General features: G+C 57.2%; 1 protein-coding gene across 4 annotated transcripts in view; it reads left to right on the top strand.

Annotated features, from left to right (window-relative positions):
• The window catches only part of PXN (paxillin), a 57,420-nt gene that overhangs the window by 24,929 nt on the left and 11,855 nt on the right, over positions 1–20,636 (top strand). For 2 of the 4 annotated variants that reach the window (XR_007145928.1, XM_047828456.1), the window contains exons 2-11: positions 10,667–10,893; positions 11,184–11,299; positions 11,652–11,788; positions 11,898–12,099; positions 12,957–13,092; positions 18,098–18,196; positions 18,467–18,637; positions 18,756–18,929; positions 19,499–19,580; positions 19,741–19,889. Coding sequence is in view for 3 of the 4 variants with exons in the window: in XM_047828456.1 (XP_047684412.1) it covers positions 10,667–10,893; positions 11,184–11,299; positions 11,652–11,788; positions 11,898–12,099; positions 12,957–13,092; positions 18,098–18,196; positions 18,467–18,637; positions 18,756–18,929; positions 19,499–19,580; positions 19,741–19,889 (1,493 nt within the window). In the remaining variant the exon portion in view is untranslated. Of the gene's footprint in view, positions 1–10,666; positions 10,894–11,183; positions 11,300–11,651; positions 11,789–11,897; positions 12,100–12,956; positions 13,093–14,572; positions 15,464–16,595; positions 16,872–17,151; positions 17,464–18,097; positions 18,197–18,466; positions 18,638–18,755; positions 18,930–19,498; positions 19,581–19,740; positions 19,890–20,636 lie in introns of all 4 variants that reach the window. The other 2 variants (XM_047828459.1, XM_047828457.1) reach the window with 2 other exon arrangements.

Raw genomic sequence — 20,636 nt, 5'->3', positions numbered from 1 at the left:
GGTGGGCACAGCATTTACAGAGGAAAGAGGCCGGAGGCTGCCACTTTTTGCTTGGAGGAGTGAGATGTGTGGCTATCTATTGAAGGAAGATCTAGGTTGACTCTGGGTTGCAGAGTCTAGGCCAGCTGTCTGTCCGTCCCTCAGTTGGCTGTTTAGTGACTTCAGTGGAGCCCAGAGCAGCTCTCCGTCTCCTGATGGTTCTCATGCTGCCTTTGCCCATTTCTGGTGGGGACTGAGTAGCCACTGATCTGTCTGTGCCCTCCAAACAAATGACCCAGGCCCCTCCCTCTCATCCAGAGAAGGCTGCCTGGTGGTAAGGTCAGAGGTCAGTGCTCAGGGCAGCCCCATCTTGCATCATGCCACTCAGATCTGGTAGCTGCCGGTGTGGCACGGAAGGGAAACACTCAGGCCAGTCAGCCCAGGAGCGCATTAGCCTAGACCACAGCACTCCAGCCTTTGAGTTTTGAGCTCTGAATGCTACCACCAGGGGCTCAGCAGCGGCCCAGGGCACTGCTGGAGACTGAGGAGGGGGGAAGGAGTGGGGAGTGGGGGGCAGAGAACGGGGGAGACCCAGGGCAAGAGGCCTGGAGGAAGCAGTGGTGGGGCAGCACCCCCGTGGCCAGCTTTTTTGGGTTACTCCAGGGGCTCCAGAGACTGTGCTATAGACATGGGAGAGCGGTGACAGGCAGAACAAGGGATGGCTACAGGAAGCCATCACTCCTCTCTGTTGGAATGTCATGGAAAGAACATGGATGAGCAATGAGGTCAGGCAGAGCCGCCCTCGCTGGGGACTCCACTTGCTCGTAGAAGCACCCATTGGACATCTCTGAGCCTCTTTGTCCTAATTTGTAAGGTGGGGTTGTGAGGCCAGGTGCCTGATAGATGCTCAGTAAGGACCACTCCTCCCCCTCTCCCCCTGCCTGAGCTTCGTCCCGGCCCTGTGGCTTTGGGTTCCTGTGTGGCACTCCTGGGCTTGGAGCCTCAGTGGCAGGAGCAGGGGCTGCTCCGTCCTGGGGTTACTCCTCTGGGAGTTGGGAGGCTGAGCTTCCCTGGAGCTGGGGCAGCTCCTGTTGTCCCAATTCTAGGTTCAAAGCCACAGGGCTCTCTGATGGCTGTGACTTCCCCGAAGGTGTGGGTGTGGTGGGTGCAGGAACCCTGCAGCTTCTCTCTTGCCTCTGGCTTGCTAGGGAGGCTTCTGGGCTCAGCCAAGGAGGACTTGGAATGAGCCTGAGGCACGAGGCACGGAGGGGTGAGGTCAGTGGTTTGATCAGCAAGGAGGCCTGAGTTAGGGATGGACCTGTCATAGCTCCCAACACTCCTGGCCGCTATCCCTGGCTCCACTTCCCCCTACCCCCTTCCTTAAGGGAGATGTGTCTCTCTGTGTCACAGTGGGAGGGCAGAGGAACTTCTCCCCACCCCTTAGGTGGCTTTTGCATGTTTTGTCATTGATTACGTACCACATGTTCTAGGAGTTTTCTGAGTAACTAAAGCCCAGAATGATCTAGTAAACTGCCACCCCGGCTGGTGAATGGTGGACTCTAACCCTTCCGCCTCACTGCTTGGAGGGCCTGTGGCTTCGGATGCCAGAGGGTGTACAAAGAGCTATGTGACTGTCCCCATTCCCGGTGCCACCAGAGCAGCCAAATTTGTGGTATGGATAGTGGTGGCTTTGTGGTCCTGCTTAAAACTCCTTCACCAAAGTCCCTGAGTGCATATGCAAAGAGACTCTTTGAAGCCTCACTTCTTATCTTACAATTAATTTGCATTTTGCATTTGGTTCCTTAAGGTAGCCTTGCTCTTTAAGGGCAGTGGTTTAAATTTCTCCTGAGTAAATTTGATCCTCAGAAGGTTGTTTATCCTGAGGTGGTTCCTGTGCCCCCTGGCTCCGTGTGTCCTCTGGGGGTATGGATATCCCAGTAGAAGATGGTGGGGGCGGGGCATGTTGTGAATAAAGGCACACAGCTGGGGAAAGGGAAGAGGGGGCCCAGTTTGTCTGCAGAGGCAGGTTGCAGTGAGTGCTCCAGGAGGAGGTAAAGGCTAGGTTGAGGCCATATTCTGAGAAGCTCAAGAATGCCAACCCCAGGGCTTCCGATCTTCTCCTGCAGGCAGAGAGGGCCACCTGCGGCTGAGCTTTGTGACTCCTTGCTTGGCACCCAGGCACTCACTGTAGGAAAGGCTTCTGGGGGGGTATTCATGTTGTGGATCTGGCGAGGAGGAAGGGAGTTCCTAGAAACATAGGGTGTGTGGTCTGGTGGGCAAGGCGACACACAGAAGTTCCAAAAGTTCACACTGCTGGTGTTTGCTGGAAGAGTCAGAGCACGGGGGGTGGGGGAGGGGGGGACCTGGGCAGGGGGATGCAGGCAAAGCTTCCAAGGGACTGAGCGTGGATTTGGATGCTGGTCTAAGCTGTTGAAAAGAAAGGAAGCCAGTGAAGGGAGAAGCACCCGCCGTGGCTCTTAGGGTTTCTGTCAGAGAACCCGAAAGGTGCGAGAGAGCTGAACTAGGGAAATGGTTGCCTGAGATCAGGAAGCACTGGCCTGTTCTGTGGCTACCTTGGGCTGTGTGTGTGTGTGTGTGTGTGTGTGTGTGTTTAATTGTCATTTATTTATTTATTTTGAGAGAGAGCCAAACAATGAATTCCAAGCAGTCTCTGTACTGTCAGCGCAGGGCCCGACGTGGTGCTCAATCTCCTGAACTGTGAGATCCTGACCTGATTTGAAATCGGGAGACACTTAACTGACGGATCCACCCAGGCACCCCTGGGCTGTATTTATTGATCAGAACTTGGCTGGCAAAGAAATGACTGCTATGAAATCCACAAACATTGGGAAGACTACAGCGCATCCTCGGAACAGGCAAACTTTTGAACTTTCTGTTCGGGTCTCTGTAGGGCAGATGACTCACTTCTGAGCCCCTCCTAACCTCTGTTGGTGATTAGCGGGGCTGAGAGGCCCATGGAGCAGCCCCGCCCTGCAACAGTCCTGCAACAGCCCTGCAACAGAAACAGACCGAAACAGACCGACTTCCCTGGAAGAGCCTGATTGCAGGAGTGGATTGGAGTGGGTGTGGAATAGCTGAGAAAATTTCCAGCACCTGAGCCTCCCGGGTTTGAGCCTCTTTTTGTATGTAAATCCGTGTTGAAGGAACTGTGGGATGGGCCTGGAGTTGGGCCGTAGCTTGACCTTAAAAAGTGCAGTCTCAGGATGACCCAAAGAGGTGCAGGAAATCTGGCCAATGAAACGCATCCACGGTGGTTCCGGGACCTCTGGAGGAGGGCGGGGCCTACTGATCCTGGACAGAGGGATGAGTTACTTACAATAGAAAAGAGACTGCGGGTCTGGCCAGCCTGGACCTGCCCCTGTGCCCACAGGGAGGTGTGCAGGGTAAATCTGGGCGCCTCCTCCCATTTGCTACTGCGTGGGGAAGCCTCAGTAGCAGCCAGGGGCCTGACCAGGGGGGCCCTGTGTGGGTGCCTGGTGCAGATGGGGCCGTTGGGCTTTTGCTTGGAGCTCAGGGTGACCTCTGGAATTGCCTTTCTGCCTTTATTCTCTTGAGTCTCGGATTACTCTGTGTTCTGTGACCTTGGGCGCAAGCCAGGCACCCAGTAAAGGTGACCCAGCCAGCAAGGCACACTCACGTTGTCTCAGCCTCTTCAAGGAAGGGCTCCTCAGCAGACAGGAAACCACCCTCCTCTGGCATGTGGGAAGCCCAGGGAAGAAATTCCTTCTGCAGAGGGCCACCTCCCAACTTTCCCCGCAGCAGATTGGAGGACTTCGGCCTTCTCCCCTGGTTTCCTGTGTGTCACCCCCAGCCCACACTTCCGTTAGGGCTGGGAGAGTAAAATGGCAGTTCCTGTTGAGTGAGGCATGAGTCAGCTAAGGAGAATGGTGGCTAAGTCTTCATAACCTCCAGGCACGGCTATTAAATATTTAAATATCACTACAGTATTGATTGTTTCTCATCCATCTCCTTAGGGAGAGCAGTTCCTGTCTGGGATTCAGATAATAGCAATACCTTGGATTCAGACAAACTCCAAAGAGCTCAAAGGTGCTATATAAGTCTTACCTGAAGCTATATCATCTCCTCCCTAGAGCTTGTTCCCAGGAATGGGGACAGATTGGGTTCTGCCCATTTTATAGACAGAGAAGATGACCCATGTGGGTGGTCTGACCTGCTGACTGGCACCCTGGGCCTGGAATCCTTGTGTCCTGGCTCCTACTCACTGGTCATTTTCTCTGCTCCCCATTTTCCTTCTCCTCATAGGCTCTCTCATTCTGCCTGCTGGGGATAGGCATCAAACAAGATAGCCCAGGCCCCTGCTTCCAGAGCTTAATTCTTGGAGAGGAGACAGTGGACAAGAACCCAAATTGGCAGGGAAGGCCTCTCCAGGAGAATTGACCTCCTAGTCAGTGTCCAGGTCCTGGGTCCCTGGGCCCAGTGGGAGCAGAGCAGATCTAGCCTAATTGTGGATCGGCCCTTACTGGTCACAGATCTGTCTTTCCTCGGAGGACAGTTATCAGGATAAATATACCCAGCTCCCCATTCCTGGGGAGTTACTCACCATGTAAAAGTACCCCGCTGTGGATTAGATTACCTCTGCTCTAACTGCTCATGTGCTCAGGGCTGGGGGAAGGGGGACCCGCCTTCTTGTCCTACTCTCCTTCCTAATCTGGAAGAGTCTCAGCAAAGGGGCTGAGATGAGACCATCCCTGAGGAGCTGTTCCTGCTGTTTACATAGCAACTTCTTTAGGAAGGGCCGAGCCTGCTCACTGCTTGGATCTCTGAGCTTGGGCGTCCTTCGGAAGGCTGGGCAGCTTCTCCTCCGACACTTGAGGCCAGCCGCCCCAAGCAGGTGGTCAGCAGGGGGGCTGCAACCTTCCTGGCCCAGAGTTCTGAACCCAGCAGGATAGACGGTGGGAAAAGAGCTTGCTGAGCCAGCCTCATCTCCTGTTAAATGGCAGGGATGCACAGCTGGCCCTGGGCTGTCGGGAAGGCCCTTGTGCCATGGCAGCCTCTTGCTGCCTGTGCCGGAGCTCTCAGGGTGGTGCCTGCTGCTCCTTCTTTCTGCTTGTCAGCTCGTAAGGAAACTGTGCCAGCCCTCGCCCAGGGTGACGAAAGCTGAGTTAAGGCCTGCAGAAAGAAGGTGGGTGAGCAGTCTTGAAAAGATTGAATTCTTACTGGGGGCTCTCCTAGGCCAGGCCTCAAGAATACACGGCATTTTGAGGTGGCCAGGGGACCCCCACCTCCTCTAGTTCAGCCTAGCTCTGCCGATAGAGGAGTGGCGAGGGGCCCAGCATTGGGGCCAGTCTGGCAGGGGGAGCCTGTGAGCTCTGGGAAGGGATGATGCCCCCACATATACCTGCCCCATCTGTGGGGATGAGGTGGGGAGGCTTCTGCAGGGTGACTTTGTTTTCCACAGAGTGGTGCCCCTAACCCTCACCCAGGATGGCAGCATCCTTTGCCTCAGGCACGGGATAAGAAGGAGAGGTGCTTTCTCTTGCCCCGTCAGGGCTAACCATCTCTCTGGGAGCCGGCTCCCCTAAGTTTAGCAATGTACTGTATGTGCTACTCCAGGGACAGTGCTAAGCAAGCACTGTGTATCCATTTTCTCATGTTATCCTTGCTCCTGTGAGTAAAATGGTAGAATTCCCATCAGACAGACAAGGAAACTGAGGCACAAGAACCTTTAAGCAGCCCAGCTGAGCATCTCGGCCATTGAGCAGAGTGTGTGACTCAGAGTACCCCTGTGCAAGATCTAACATCAGTGTCTTTGGAGCCCGGGAGGAGAGACTAGAACAGTTGTGGGTCCTCCCTGACCCACACCGCCTACCCCCCACCCCCACACTGAGGGATTCTGGTGGATAGACCTTTATCTCTTGGCATCTGTCCAGCTGTAGCTCTGCTCTTGACAGTCTTTATCACACACTCAGAGGTGGCCAGGGCTTGGGTAGGAGGAAACCAGGCTTGTGAAGGAGTCTCACTTGTTTTTATACTTCATTGGGGGTGGGGGTTGAAGAGGGGTTCATTGATTCTCTTTAACTCATTATACGGTGTCGTGTGTCAGTGGGTCAGCCAGGGTCCCCAGAGCTGCAGTCCAGGGAGCATGAGGAGGGCCGGGGCTGCCCCTGGCCTGCGTCCCCGGGCTGGTTTGGGAATGTGAGGGGCGCAGCTGCAGCTTGCATCTTGGAATGCGGGCAGACCGGCCCCTCTATCCTCCTCTCCCTCCCTGGGCAGCCAGCCGGTACGCCTGCGTCTTAACCCCCTCGGGGCTGCAGACCCCGAGGCTTCCCCCCCCACCCCCCTCCCCACTCGACCCGCCTGCCGCCTGCCGGGAAGGGCCTCTTCGCTTCTGCCCGGCCCGGTGCTGCGAGCCACCCAGGCCGCCTGTCCCCAAGCAGCCTCCGAGCGGCCTCTGGACCCGAAGGCGCTTCTAATCTGAGCGGCTGCTTGGGCCCAGGCGCGGCCGCGGGGTGGGGACGGGGCGCCCGCTGGCGCTGCGTCTGCGGAGGGGCGTGCGTCCCTGGGGGTCTCCGGCGCCGTCGCGGGGCTGCGTCACTCTTGGGTCGCGCCTTCAAATGGTGTGCCCCAGGCACGGGGGAGAGGTTTGGCACCCAGGCCTCCTCGTGCTCCTCCCGTAGCTGCTCCTTCCTTCCAGCTCAGCCGAGCTTTCTCGAGATTGAAGCTTCCCCAGGGAACCCCTGACCGGGGGCTCCCGGGTCTTCCCCGGCTCGAAAATTTGGTGGTTGCGCCGAGTTTACCTTTGGTTACTGCCTGCGGCAGGAAGCTGACGGGCCAGTAGCGCCCTCTGGCGGGAAGCAGCGGACGGACCGCACCCTTTCCTCGCCAGGGCATAGCTGGGTGTCCTTTGCCCCCAGTGGGTTGGAAGTCTTTGCACCGAGCCAGCCATCCCTTCCCTCACCTACCTAGAGAGGAGAACCCTCCTCCGACACACACGTTGGATGGAAATGCAGGACATGCATCAGCTGGCCCAGAGAGGCAAAAAGCCTGCAGAATGTAGGGCAGTTTCTTCCAGAAAAGGAACGGGAAGCCCCAGGGAGAGCCTCCTTCCGCAGAGTGGCTTGGGTGCTCCTAGTGGCTCTGACTTGTTCTGGAGGTCTCAGGCTTGGAGCCAGAAAGTTAGTGGAGAAATTCTGAGGAAGTTTGAAGGTTTCCTTAGCCTGGATGAGGGAGCCGCCATTGCTTCAGATCCTGCTTCTGTGTATCTGGAACGTATTCTACAAACACTGGGAGGGGGGGAAAGTGTTCTAATGGGCACCATTTTCTCTGACCCCTTTTTGGGGATCTGAGTAGGACACTGAGCCTGGCCCCCGGGTGTTTAGAGCTAAGTACCAGGCACTAGCTGTAGCTGAAAACTGGGAGACTCACCCATGTGGTGCTGCTTGCAAGTGGACTCCCTTGATCAGTCCTCTTCCTGCTGCCTCTGTTTACTCAGCAGGGGAGGAGTTTGCCGAGCTTTTGCAAGGAGACTTTGGCCTGTAACCATTTTCTAGGCCATGGGGACATAGCAGTCTTCTGCACCCATAGGAATCCAAAGTAGAGGCCAGAGTCCTCCTTGGCTGCCTCCTCTATTCCTGGCTCCCTTTCTTGACGCATTTGGGGGAGCCTGTGGGGGGACAGTGACGCCAAGTCCTGTGCAGTCACTGAGCAAAGACGGTGCAGAGAGAGAAGGAAGCTACACTAGAGGCCCTGTGGCTTGCTGGCTTGCGCGTGTGTTCTCTCTCTCACTCAGATAGACGCAAGTTTGATGTGCTCTCTCCCAGGCATCCACACAGGTTTCACTTGAATGTTACTTCATCACTTTGTTTTTCTCTTCCAGATTGCCCTTGTCATGTTTTGCCCAGATTCTACCCATAGAACATGTAGGAGAAGTCAGTACTTTGCATCCTACCCTGATCTCCTTGGAGGAAGATGTTTTTCAGAATGTCACAAGACAAATAAGATCTGATGTTTGTAGCTTCCCATGTAGCGTAGCATCTGCTGGCTTATATAAACCTTACACCAGTGCTGTGAGGTAGGAATCACGCTTGCCAAGGCAACTGAGGCTGGCTCAAGGAAGTGAAGGGATTTGCTGTTTGGTCGTGGATAGTAGATAGAGGAACTGAGACTTGAACTCTTGGGATCTTTTGTTTCTGTCCCCTAGGGCTGCTCCTTTTGACCAATAGATGTATCAGTGTTCAAAAGAGCCAAGTGAGGGGTGCCTGGGTGGTTCAGTGGGTTAAGCGTCCGACTTCGGCCCAGGTCCCGATCTCCTGGTTTGTGAGTTTAAGTGCGCCACGTTGGTCTCGCTGCTGGCAGTACAGGGCCCGCTTCAGATCTTCTCTCCCTCTCTCTCTCTGCCCCTCCCCCACTGGTTTCTCTCTCTCTCTCTCTCCCCCCCCACACACACACCCCGCTTCTCAAAATAAGTAAATAAACTTAAAACACACAAGTGAAATTATAAACCAGACTTAGAGTCAGCTCATGACTAGGCGGGATGGGGTATTCGAGGCAGAGGGCAGTGGAGGCCCTCACTCAGAGGGTCTGATGGAATGGGTTAACCATTTGTCTTCTACTGAGTGTTTGGAGCCTGGGAGAGCCAAGTTCAGATCCTGGCTGTGTCATGGCAGCAAGCTTCAGCAGCACGGGGACGTGACTCTATCTACCTCTCTGAACCTCACTTTTCCCTCCGTGCTAGTTTTTGCTGTGAGGAGGAAGGGAAGGAACACAGGTAAAGCTCCTGGCATGTGGTGGGTGGTCAAGCATGGCAGCTGCTCCTTTTAGTCTCACTGGTATTGCACTTGTTGCCTGCTCTGGGGAGCCCTTTGGGGTTTTCCAGCTGGGGGTTGCCCCTGCTGGATTGGGCCCAGAAGAAATGGGGATGCTGCGTGAAGCCAGGGCAGCAGGTGCGGCTGTGCAGAGGCCACTGGGATTGGCCCTGGACGCTGGGTCCTTTTCTGTCATTACCTAGGTGCACACTGACTGTCTCTAGTTCTGATTTGGTAGAGACAGGAAGCCAGACATCTCCTAGAGGATCCAGAGTGGGAGGGGCCTGCGGGAACTTCCTTGGAAGTCAGGAGACCCTTGTGCTGTGCTACTGGCCCCAGGGTCCTGGGCCTTGTGACAAGCTCCCCCTTTGACCAGCTGGGTAGGGGCCAGGGGTAGGTGTGGCCAGCCTTGGGGGTGGGAGGACGGGCAGGCACCTGGGGGAAGGTGTGGGCCCCCCTTGCTTCCCTCTGCTGAGCTGGGGTAGGGTTGGGGACAGAGCCATTAGGAAGAATGAGACTGGTAGCTCTCTGATCCTGGGCGCTGACATTCAGGAAATTGTGCCGTTTAAATGTGGCATCATGTCGTGATCCCAGCAGACTCTTGCAGGCCAGATTTTTGGGGTTTGGGGCTTCTGAAGAGCCAGACAGTCCTGTCACTGGCTTTGTTATCTGGGAAAGCCCCATCACCTCTTGAAGCCCCTTTTCCCATCTGCAAAGGGAGGATCAGAATTCCAGGTTTATCCAGGATTAGGATTAACAGACCATGTACACACAGTGCCTAGCACAGTGCCTGTTACTAGTAAATGGCAGTAGGCACAGCCATTGCTTTCTGATATGTAATATCCTAAGGCCCACAGGGACTGAGCGTCATTCCTGACCCTCAGCAGGTCGGCAGGGAAGTGAGAGTGAGCAAGTCCCTGAACATGGTAGGAATGAGGGTGTGGTGTTGGGGCCAGGCTCTCTGGGCTGTGGGGCTGTTGAGGGTCCCAGGAGGGGAGGATTGAAGTTGGGGGGCTTCCCACAGTTCCTACTCCTGCCCCTCCAGCTGTTCCCTCGTCTGGGGACTGGGGAGATCCAGGGCCCCCCTGTTGGCTGCCTGGTGCCAGAGTAATGGAAGCTTGTACTCGATTCGGCTCCCTTGCTGCTGTTAAAAGCAGAGTAGTGGGGCCCTGGAGCCTCTGGGGCCAGGCTGCTTGCCAGGCTTCCGCAGAAACAGCCTACAGAGCAGTCCTGCCCCCTGCTTGGCTGAGGGGGTGGGGAACACTGCACCAGCCTCGACCAGCCCCCACCTCCTCGCGTACCTCACCCCAGTAGCCCAGAGCCTTGCCCAGAAGTCTCAGGAGGAGCTCGGAGCCTGGGGTTTTACTTCTACCTAGCCAGAAAGGCAGGTACCACACCCCCGGGACTGCTCTAGTCGGGGTGGGGTGGGGGGGGCACTGAGAAAGCCTAAGCTCCTGGAATTTAAGTGGGACCTGGCACTGCCTGGGCCCCTCCCCGTGACGTGTGGCCCCTCCCGCCCATTCTCCCCGCCTTGCCCTGTGAAGTCAGAGTGCCAGGCAGGCATTTCTGACTTCCAGCCAGCCAGCTGCACAGCCCTGTCGGCAGGGAACACAGGTGCCTGACTGCCAGAGGTAGGAGAGCCCCAAAGGCAGCCCACGGAGCCTCCATGGCACCTTCAGTCCTGGGCTGGGGAGAAGAGGTCAGTTTTGGAAGCTGGTTCTTAGCCAGACTGGTCTGGGCTGACAGTTTCCTGCCCTGAGGCTGGTTATTTCTCCCAGGGGTGGGGCAGGTGCTCAGAAGTCATTAACTTTTGGGTGTAGCAAGCAGGAAAGGCACTGCCGCTGGACCGTGCGGTCCAGGATCCCTGGTTCCTACCGGCTCTCTGCCTGTTCTCTCCACAGACGCCCTGCTGGCAGACTTGGAGTCCACCACCTCCCACATCTCCAAACGGCCCGTGTTCTTGTCTGAGGAGACCCCCTACTCATACCCAACTGGAAACCACACATACCAGGAGATTGCCGTGCCGCCCCCTGTCCCTCCACCCCCATCCAGTGAGGCCCTCAATGGCACGATCCTTGATCCCTTAGACCAGTGGCAGCCCAGTGCCTCCCGATTCATCCACCAGCAGGTAAGGTGGGGGCAGTGGCTGGGAAGACGGGGAACAGAGGCTTCGGGACTGTAGGCGTTTGGGGAACCGGGGGAGGAATGGGGTCGAGGGAGAGGGAGAGGGGCCAGGAAATATCCTGGTCTCCCAGATGCCACGTGAGGGGGCAAGTGACCAAGTGTTAATCACCTGTCTCCCAGCCAGAGTGGAAATTCCCTGGTGAGACTGTCTGTGAGCAGGAACCTCCTGGGGGTGACTCGGGCTCTTCCTTCTCCTCCCCTTGGGGGAGGCTCTGAGCGTTCTCTTCCCTGCAGCCTCAGTCCCCGTCACCTGTGTACGGCTCCAGTGCCAAAACTTCCAGTGCTTCCGTCCCCCAGGACGGCGGCGGCCCTCCATGTCCCCGCGCCGGTGAGGAAGAGCACGTCTACAGGTACTGCCCCGGTACCTGCCTGCCTGTCTCCTTCCCCTCCTGCTTCCAACAGCCCACAGAAGGCCCTGAGGCTCCTGGCCAGCTCCTAATGCCTCTGGACTGGCCCGGTGGCCTCAGCATTGCCATCTCCACGCAGCAGCAGGGTTGGGTTGTCACAGCACCTTGTGTCTTTGAGGAACTGAGGCAAGACTTTTTCCTCCTCTCTTTTTACCACATCCCTTCCTCCCTCTCTAATCTCTTGCTGGGGGGGAGACTTTGTACGCCTTCTGCCTTATTCTCCTTGAGAATTTGGAGGCCACCAAAACTACGGGGGTGGGACGCCTCTCACTGTGACCTCCCCTTTGCCTCTCAGTTTCCCCAACAAGCAGAAGTCTGCCGAGCCTTCACCCACAGTGATGAGCTCCTCCCTGGGCAGCAACCTTTCTGAACTTGACCGCCTGCTGCTGGAACTGAATGCTGTGCAGCATAACCCCCCAGGCTTCCCTGCAGGTAGGACTGAATCCCTGTACACCCTCCTGCCCCCTCCAGATCCACCTGCTGGCCTCTGGATCCCCAGAGGGGTCAGGGCTGACCAGCCTTTCTCTCTCACTCTTCCAAGATGAGGCCAACTCCAGCCCCCCACTGCCTGGGGCTCTGAGCCCCCACTGTGGCATCCCAGAGAATAACAGCCCATTGGGGGGCAAAGCTGGGCCCCTGACCAAAGAGAAGCCCAAGCGGAATGGGGGCCGTGGTCTGGAGGACGTGCGACCCAGTGTGGAGAGTCTCTTGGATGAACTGGAGAGCTCTGTGCCCAGCCCAGTGTGAGTATCACCGGGCTGTCCCAGCAGGGAAGGTCTCACCCAGCCAGTGCCTATGCCCCGGTGTCTGTCCACTTAGCCGAGTTGTCACCCATACCCTCTGCGAGTGCCTCTTTTTTGCCAGGCCCCGTACCTGGCGCTGGGGGGTTAGTGGAGTCCCATGAACACCCTCCCTGCCTCCAGTGAACCACCACCTATCAGAAAAGATGACATTGTGCATGACAAGGACGCCCATAGCTTAGCGGCTGTCTGCACAGGCTTTGGAGCCACACTATAAGGGTTCACATATTGGTTCTGTCCTTACTAAGCATCGTCTCTCAAGCCTTAGTTTTCCTGTCTATAAAATGGGATGAAGGGATATAGGACAATGGTGATAAGATCACCTACCTCAATGGGATGAGAGCCAATAATACGTGTCAAGTGTTTGGAATGGTTTCTGGCTCATAACACATGATGCACGTGGTAAGGGCTTACTGAATGTTAGCTCTTCTTGCTGTTACTGTGTTGCTGGAACAATCTCACATGTACATCCAGTGTCGTGGGGGATACGCAAGGGATGAACAAGTCCTTTATCCCATTTGGGCTTGTTTAACAGGAAAGCTTGAAGCCGGGTTGGGAGGCCCAGAGGTGTCTTCCTGGGGAAGGTGCCCCCTGAGCTGCCCTCCCTTCTCCTGTGCCGGCCGCTCACCTCCGCTCTGGCCCCCAGGAGAGATCGGGAGCTGGAGGGCTTCTGTGGAGTCAGGGGCGGGAGGACCCCGCCGGGAGAGCAGAGATGTTGGTACCCTGAAGAGGAGAGGGCCACTCTGGGGGCACGTGGAGCTGACCCCGGGGCCCTTGCTGATGCCATGCCTGCCCTGCAGCCCTGCCATCACTGTGAACCAGGGCGAGGTGAGCAGCCCTCAGAGAGCCACCTCCAGCCAGCAGCAGACACGCATGTCGGCATCCTCTGCCACCAGGGAGCTGGACGAGCTGATGGCCTCGCTGTCGGATTTCAAGGTGCCCCAAGACCCCTCCTCTCCCCCGCCCTGCCCCCTCATTCTTCTCCTCCTGTACCTCAGTGTGAGTAGCCAAAACTCAGTCCCTCAGCGTCCGGGTGCCTTGCCCTGAGCCGGGGACCTGGAAATGCTCTGGCCTTGCCAGGATGTGGGAGAGGGAGGGTCCGGCCAGGCTTCATGGGGACTGGGCTGCCTCACAGCCTGTGAAGGCAGAGAAGTACTTTGCAGGGACATTCCTTCCTCCCGGGTTGCTCCCAGCTCCCAGCCACCCAGGCAAGGGGATCAGGAAGCTGGGACAAAGGGCTCTGTGTTGATGGTTGCTCTTAGTGGGGGAGGGCATTCTCTGATGGGCCATGTGGGACTGGGATCCTGTGCCTGAGAGGTCATTTGCCCTGGAGTCCCGTCTCCCACGCTGGCTAGCTGTCCTCAACACGTCCTTTTTCTTTCTGCCTCTGGCTCCTGAATCCATAGGCCTCCAGCCATCAGCCTCCCTCTATCCTTCTCCCCAACCCTCCACAAGCCTCTGAGTCCCCATAGGTTCTGTCTTAACCTGTCAGGCTACTGGGCTTGTTCTGCACGAGACCTCCCTTCCCCTCCCATCCTGGGCTTCCTGGGCCTGCCAGGCCCAAGATGTTTTATTTAGAAGATGCAGTTCCTCCATGGGGATTGATATTGACTGATCTCCAACAGTTGCTGACTTCATCCTTCCACGTGGGTCTGCCCGAGACCTTTGGGGCATGATACAGGGAATCTGAGAAGGGGAGCAAGCAGTCTGAGTGCTCTTGGCCCTGAGGGTACCTCCAAGAGTCCCTCCAGCTGGGGATTCACAGTGGGGGATGGGAGCTATCTGGGCTTGTGACCTTCACGGTTCTAAGTGGCGAGTAGCCATTGTCAGATTCTTAGGGTGTTGGACTCTGGTGTTGGCCTTGGAGAGCCCTGCCCTCCTTCCCTTTAGGCTCCTTTTGCTTTCTGAGACAGCCAGGGTCGTAGTGTCCTACAAAAAGCCGCACTGGTTCTAGCTGTGCCCTGAGAGCAAGGTCTTGGGGGCCATAGGAAGGGTAGGGTTGTCTGGGAGAGACAGCCACGTTGGGCCAGGTTTGGCAGAGCAGGGCAGCTGCCTGCGGCCGACTCTTTCTCGATTGGTGCTTGGGCTAACCTCCTTGGCCACCTGTCTCCTGGGGTCCACTTCTCCATAGCGTTTTCTCCCTTGTACCTACTCTGACTGGGGTGGTCCCACAGGCATGGCTTTGACGGGAGCCAAGGATGTGGAGCCCAGGAACACCTTTTTGGGGTCTGGGGTCTTTTTCTCAGGCCAGTCCTCATGCTTCACCTTCATAGCCACCTCGGCATAGTCTAGGTCAGTGTTGATGGTTGCTCTCAGAGCCCTCAGCCCAAGCCCATCCCTTGCGGTGAGCGCCTCCCCTCCCCTCTCCCGTCTATCTCTCCTCTCCCTTCTGTCTTTTGTCTTTCTCCTCCTCCAGACCAGCTCCTCTGCTGTGGCCTTGAGCTCCCCAGAGCTGCTGCCCAAACCAGCTCCATCCCCACACCTCATACATTCTCCTCCTCCTCCTCCTCCTCCTGGGCCCTCTGTATTCTTGCCATCCATTACCAAACCCTCCTCTGGAGGCCACAGTCCCAGCCAGGAGGTCCTCTGCTCTGAGGACACTGATAATGGACGGGGCCTTCTACCTCCTGTGGCTCCCAACTGGCTTGATTTGGCTGGCCTCCGGGTGACGCCTGATACTCCCAACTCAGGGTCTCCCTCTGTGGAGGGGTCTCTGGGGCCATTAGGTGCAAAGAGCCAGACTCGGGTTTGGAAAGATCTACCAAATCTTATAAGTGAGCTTTCCGGGGGCCCCCCCTGCCACACGCTACCCGGCCAAGCTGGGTGTATAGGTCCCCAGGAGCCTGGAGCCCCCCACGGGCTGTTGGCCAACCCTTTGTACCCAGAGGAGGCCGTGGCTGCCACTCGGGAGCAGCCATGGGCTTTGGAGGCGCTCAGGCCTGAGACGCCCCACGGAGCCACATGCAGCTTCCAGGAAGTAACTGAGCCAGCTGTCGTGGCCGTGGACCGTCAGGCCATCTTCCCAGATACCTGGAGTCTCACCAAGGAATGTGGACAGCGGAAGCAGAGGGCAAAGCCAGAGCCAGGGGAGCTGGAAAGCAGCGGCCCGGCCCCAGTTGGCAAGGAGCAGTTAGGTGGACAGACACTCATGAAGGGAAGCCTGGTCAGGCCAACCCAGGGACCTGAGACCCCCAGGTGGCCAGAGGGCGTCACTGAAGCTGCTGCCAGGAGGGAACAGTCGGAGCTTCCACCTGCCGTGGTCATGGACACGCCCAGCACCACTGAGAGGATTTCCACCTCGGGCCAGGCAGGCGCAAGCTCGCACGGCTGCTAGGCATGGTCCTCCGCCGGCCCAAGTGTGGGCCCCTCCTGCCTAACCGCATGTAGCCTCCCACTCTGCATGTCTGCTTGGGCAGCAAATCCGAAGATCGCGTGGCCTGTGACCCTGATGACCAGGATTTAGCAGTGGAATTCTCTGGGCCCTGGAATGATCTCTTAGTGACAGTCGCCTCTTGCTCGTTTAAGGCTTTTTCCTTTAGGTGGGCTCCTCCTTTCTGATGTGATGTGTGCAAAATGGTTAAAAGCATGGGCTTTGGAACCAGATAGTACTGAATATAAACTGTGCTTCCAGTACTTGCTACCCTGTGTGACCTTGGGCAACCCCCCACCAGCCTCAGTTTTTTCATCTTTAAAATGGGGGTAATAGTAGGGTACCTGCCTGGCTCATCAGAGCATGCGACCCTTGATCTTGGGGTCGTGGGTTCAGGCCCCACGTTGTGTGTGGAGCCTACTTAAAAAAAAGAGAGAGAGAGAAAATGAGGGTATTATAGACCATTTCCCCCCAAGGTTGTCAAGAGGATTAAATGAGATAATGCCTGTGAAGTGCTGAGAATACAGCATGTGGTCCTCAATAAGCCACGGCTAATGTTACTGTTTTTATGTGCTTCTTGCGTGATTAAAATTTTATGTCCTCTCCCAAAACAAAGTAAAGCAAAAACAAAAAAGCCAAAACCACTATAAACGAGCAGGTTATAATATACATAAGGAAAAAATTAAAAGATTTATTGGAAGAAAGATCACGTTTTTCTACTTCAGATCAAAAAAAGAAAGAGCCTTATGCCTTTTCAAGAATGTCCACTTAACATCCTTTCAAATAATGTGATAACCCTGTAAGGCAGCCAAGAAAGTACTCTAACCTCATTTCAAGGATAGAGAAGCTGAGGCCCCTGGAGGTGAAGTGTCTTGTCCAAGGTCATTGCCGACATGGAGGTGAGCGCTGGGTGGAGGGAGTCTGCTCTGCCCCCTGCCTCCACCTCACCCCAGCTTGGCTCTTTTCTGGCAGTTTTGTCCTGCCTCTTCCCTGGGGCACCTGAGTGTGGACTGAGCAGCATCGGCTGAGCCCAGAGTGGGACTGTGACGGCTTCCCCCTCCCCCTTCAGATCCGCTCTGTGATCAGGAGGAGCCGGGAGACGGGCCACGCGCACCCCATGTCCCGGGAGCCCTCCCCTCGCCGCCGGCTGGACCCCGCCACCCTGAGCAGGACCCCATCCCAGGAGCGGCTCATCGCAGAGCTGCAGGGTCGGCTCGGCATCCAGCCGGAGGCAGAGGAGGCAGCGGGGGCAGCGGGGGCCTCTGCTGAGGACTGGCTGACTGAGGGCGTCATCATCACTGTGCAGCCTCGAGGGAGGCGGGCTGGGGGGCAGCTTGTAGAGAAGGTAGTGAGGAGGTGCCCGGGGCTGGGCCAGGGCCAGGGTCAGGGCAGTAGGCATCCCGATTCTTCCCCAGGATGGCTGGAGGGGAGATGTGGGGTGTGCGGGGAGGTGGGGGGAAGGGGGTCCTGCACCCTGTGACCTGGTGAGGCTGGCCTCATGGCCTCATGGCCTCATGGCCTCATGCTTGGTGCCAGGGTGGGAAAGCCCAGGGGGAGCCTGGGGATGGCGCCGCACCCTGCTCCTCTGCTCTGCTTCACCTCTCTCCCTCCTTTCTTCTTCCCAGGTCGTCTTCCCTCCTGGCTCCCCCGTTCCCCTGAGAAGAACCTTCTCTGTTCTGGCTTCTCCTCCTCCTGTCCCTTTGCTCCAGCAGCGTAAAGACTCCTCAGCCAGCAGCCCTTCTCCCCCACCCAGCCTGCCCGCCCCCTCCTCCCTGGGGCCCTCCGCTCTTGCCCGAGGTTCCCCTGGGGACTTGAGTGCTGTGGCAGGGCTGCAGGAGGAGGGTGTGAAGGGCCCCACCCCTCCCCCTCCTGTACCCCAAACTTGGAGGTCCGTGGGCTGCCAGACCGACGAGGACCCGCTCTTCCCCCCGATGCAGGCAGGCCTCCCTGTCCCCGTCCTGCTGCCTGGGCCTTGTCCTTCCCCTGCACACTTGCAGCCCCCCCCCCCCCCCCCACACACACACATACCCTGTGGCACACTCCCCCATCCCCGCCCCTGTGCACACGTCAGGACAGTACCACAGTCCTTCCGTAGACCTCGCTTTGACCCGGGACCCTCTCTTAATCTGCCGTTCACTCTCCCAGCCCTTTGATGTCATCTGTCCTCTTGCTCCCCGGTGGGGCTTCTCTCTGCCTGTTCCTTCCTGATGTCCCTTGGTCCTGCCCCACCCTCCTCTGAGGAAGCCATTCCCAGAAGGGAAAGCAAGCCTTCTCTCCCTCCAGCCCCTAGACCAGTATCTGGAAGGCCTCTTTGCTCCTGGCCCCAGTCACCTTCCTTTCCTGTGTCTGTGCCTTTAGCTGGCTCACCTTTCTCCCCTTCTTCACGTCTGCCTGGGCCATCCTTCTCTAGACTTTTCCTCCTTTTTTTGATACTTACATTTGGGGGGTGGGGGCGGGATCTCTTATCTCTCTTAGATTCCCTTTTGTGAAATGGTCCAATTCCAAGATCTCTTTTTCTTTCTTCCTTAATTAAAAACAATTTTCTTGTCCTCGTTTCCTCCCCTACCCAAGATCCAGGGCCTGGAACAGATTGCGGATGGAGAAGCATGGGCGGCCGGCTGGCCTCCGAACGGCAGGCAGAGCAGTCCCGAAGGGCAGGACGAGGGAGGGGTCAGTGCTGAGGCTGGGGGCCTAGGGTCCTGCTTGCCCATTTTCTGGATGTTGGTCAGGCCGGTGGGGTGCCTTGAACCCCTGTGACCACCAGGATCTCTTGTGGATGCCATTCCCACCCTCTGGGCTCTGGAGGCCCTGGAAGAGGTGGCACTGCTTGCTTCTATCAGCCCAAATGTCCAGGAGGGAGAAACTCCCCCAGTGCCGCGGTGCTGCAGACGTCGTCCCCAAGCCTGGAAGTCCTGACCACCTCTCTCCCTGTCTCCACAGTTCATGGCCCAGGGGAAGACAGGGAGCAGCTCTCCCCCTGGGGGGCCTCCAAAACCTGGAAGCCAGCTGGATAGTATGCTGGGGAGCCTGCAGTCTGACCTGAACAAACTGGGGGTCGCCACGGTTGCCAAAGGGGTCTGCGGGGCCTGCAAGAAGCCCATTGCTGGGCAGGTGATGAAGGTCGAGGTGGAGAGGGGAGGGAGCCGCAGGTGGTTGGACCTCTGCCCCTCAGGGGAGGGTGCTCCGTGGCAGGCCAGGGCCCGGAGCCGTGTTCTGCCTCCTTCCTCAGGTTGTGACCGCCATGGGAAAGACGTGGCACCCGGAGCACTTTGTCTGCACCCACTGCCAAGAGGAGATCGGATCCCGGAACTTCTTTGAGCGGGATGGGCAGCCCTACTGTGAAAAGGACTATCACAACCTCTTCTCTCCACGCTGCTACTACTGCAACGGTCCCATCCTGGATGTGAGTCCCTGTGGTGTGGCGGGAGGGCAGCCGTGCTGGCACATTTCTTCTTCGCTATAGTTCGTGCCATCTGATGCTCAGAGAGGTCACTCCTATGCTCAAGCTCACACAGCCAGGAAACGGTGGGGCTGGGATTCAAGCGCAGGCTGGATTCAGGGCCCCTCTGCCTCCCTTCCACCTCCATCCCAGATCCCTCTGGGGAAGCTCCCAGGAGTTTGGAGCTCCACCCTGATAAGTGGAGTGGCATGCTGGTGCCCTCACTCTCCTGCTGTGTGATGTTTAGGGAAACGCTCAACCTCTCTGAGACTGTTTCTTTTCTTATAAGATGGGGGTCACAGTACAACCTGTGACCTTAACCTTACCATGTGAAGATTCAGGAGAGAGAGTGTGTCGGGCATGTCATTTCCTTCAGTGAATTGGAATTCCCGGTAGTAATCCAAGCACAGTGAGGAGAGACTTCATCTCTGGATGGGCTGGGGGGGTGGGAGGGTCTTGCCTGTGAGTTTCCACTGTGGAATCTGTCCAGTGGGTTGGCACCTGGGCTCTGGGCCCATGCTTTGCTTTCACAGAAAGTGGTGACAGCCCTGGACCGGACGTGGCACCCCGAGCACTTCTTCTGCGCCCAGTGTGGAGCCTTCTTTGGTCCCGAAGGTATGACTGGCAGGCAGGCCACCTTGCTGCCCCTCCTTCTGCCCCCCACCCCCATCCCCAGCACTGGGGAGGCAGGGGCAGGAGACTTTGCTGATGTGAGAGTCAGGGTGGCTCCTCCTTTGGAAGCCCTAACTCTGCCCCCCAAACCCCTGCTCCTCAGGGTTCCATGAGAAAGACGGCAAGGCCTACTGCCGGAAGGATTACTTTGACATGTTCGCGCCCAAGTGTGGTGGCTGTGCCCGGGCCATCCTGGAGAACTACATCTCGGCCCTCAACACTCTCTGGCATCCCGAGTGCTTTGTGTGCCGGGTAGGGAGCCCCCTGGCCTACTTGTCTGGAGGGAGCTGGGAGCGGGCAGTGGGGAGAGAAGGCCACCCCTCCGCCCCCCGTGATGCTCTCTGGATCTAACTTGGGCGTCATTAAAGAGGTAGCAGATAGGGGGTACAGTTCCCAGGTCCAGTGGATCCCGGGCCAGAGCTCATACTGAGGCGGGGAGAAACCAAGAGGAGTAAGGTAGACGTGTCCCCAAGCCTTGTCCTGTGTGGTGGGCGGCCCTGGCATTGGTCATGTTCGGTAGAAGGGCGCGTGAGAATTAAATGAGATCAAGCATTTAGCAGCCTCAGTGGAAATATTGGGCCATGGTCTCCAAACTGCATTCTGGAGGTCATGGGAGTCCACAGATGTTAGAGATCCAGCAAGGGCTTTCAGACCAGATAAGTTTGGAAAACACTGCTCACTGCAAGACTTCTCAGTGCCTTTGACACCCAAGTGTGCAGGTAGGTTTCTGGGCACAATGTTATAGCCACTTGCCCAGGAGCCCAGTAAGACCTGTGTTTGAATCCAGGCCCTGCAACTTAGTAGATGTGTGACTGTAGGCAAGTCACTGAACTTCTAGGTCTCAGTTGCCTCCTCTGTTGGGAGAATCCAGTGAGCGTTTGGTGCAGCACGTGGCACATAGGAAACGCTCAGCAAGGGGGAGTCATGACCTTGACGGACTTCTGCCCATGCCAGTGGCAGATGTCCCAGCCTGAGCCCCCTTTCCTGTGCCCCACCCCC

The sequence above is a fragment of the Prionailurus viverrinus genome, chromosome D3 (genome assembly GCF_022837055.1).
Source record: "Prionailurus viverrinus isolate Anna chromosome D3, UM_Priviv_1.0, whole genome shotgun sequence".
NCBI classification, from domain to species: Eukaryota; Metazoa; Chordata; class Mammalia; order Carnivora; family Felidae; genus Prionailurus; species Prionailurus viverrinus.
The sequence above is the reverse complement of the archived record's forward strand: the minus strand, read 5'-3'. Positions and strand labels throughout refer to the sequence as shown.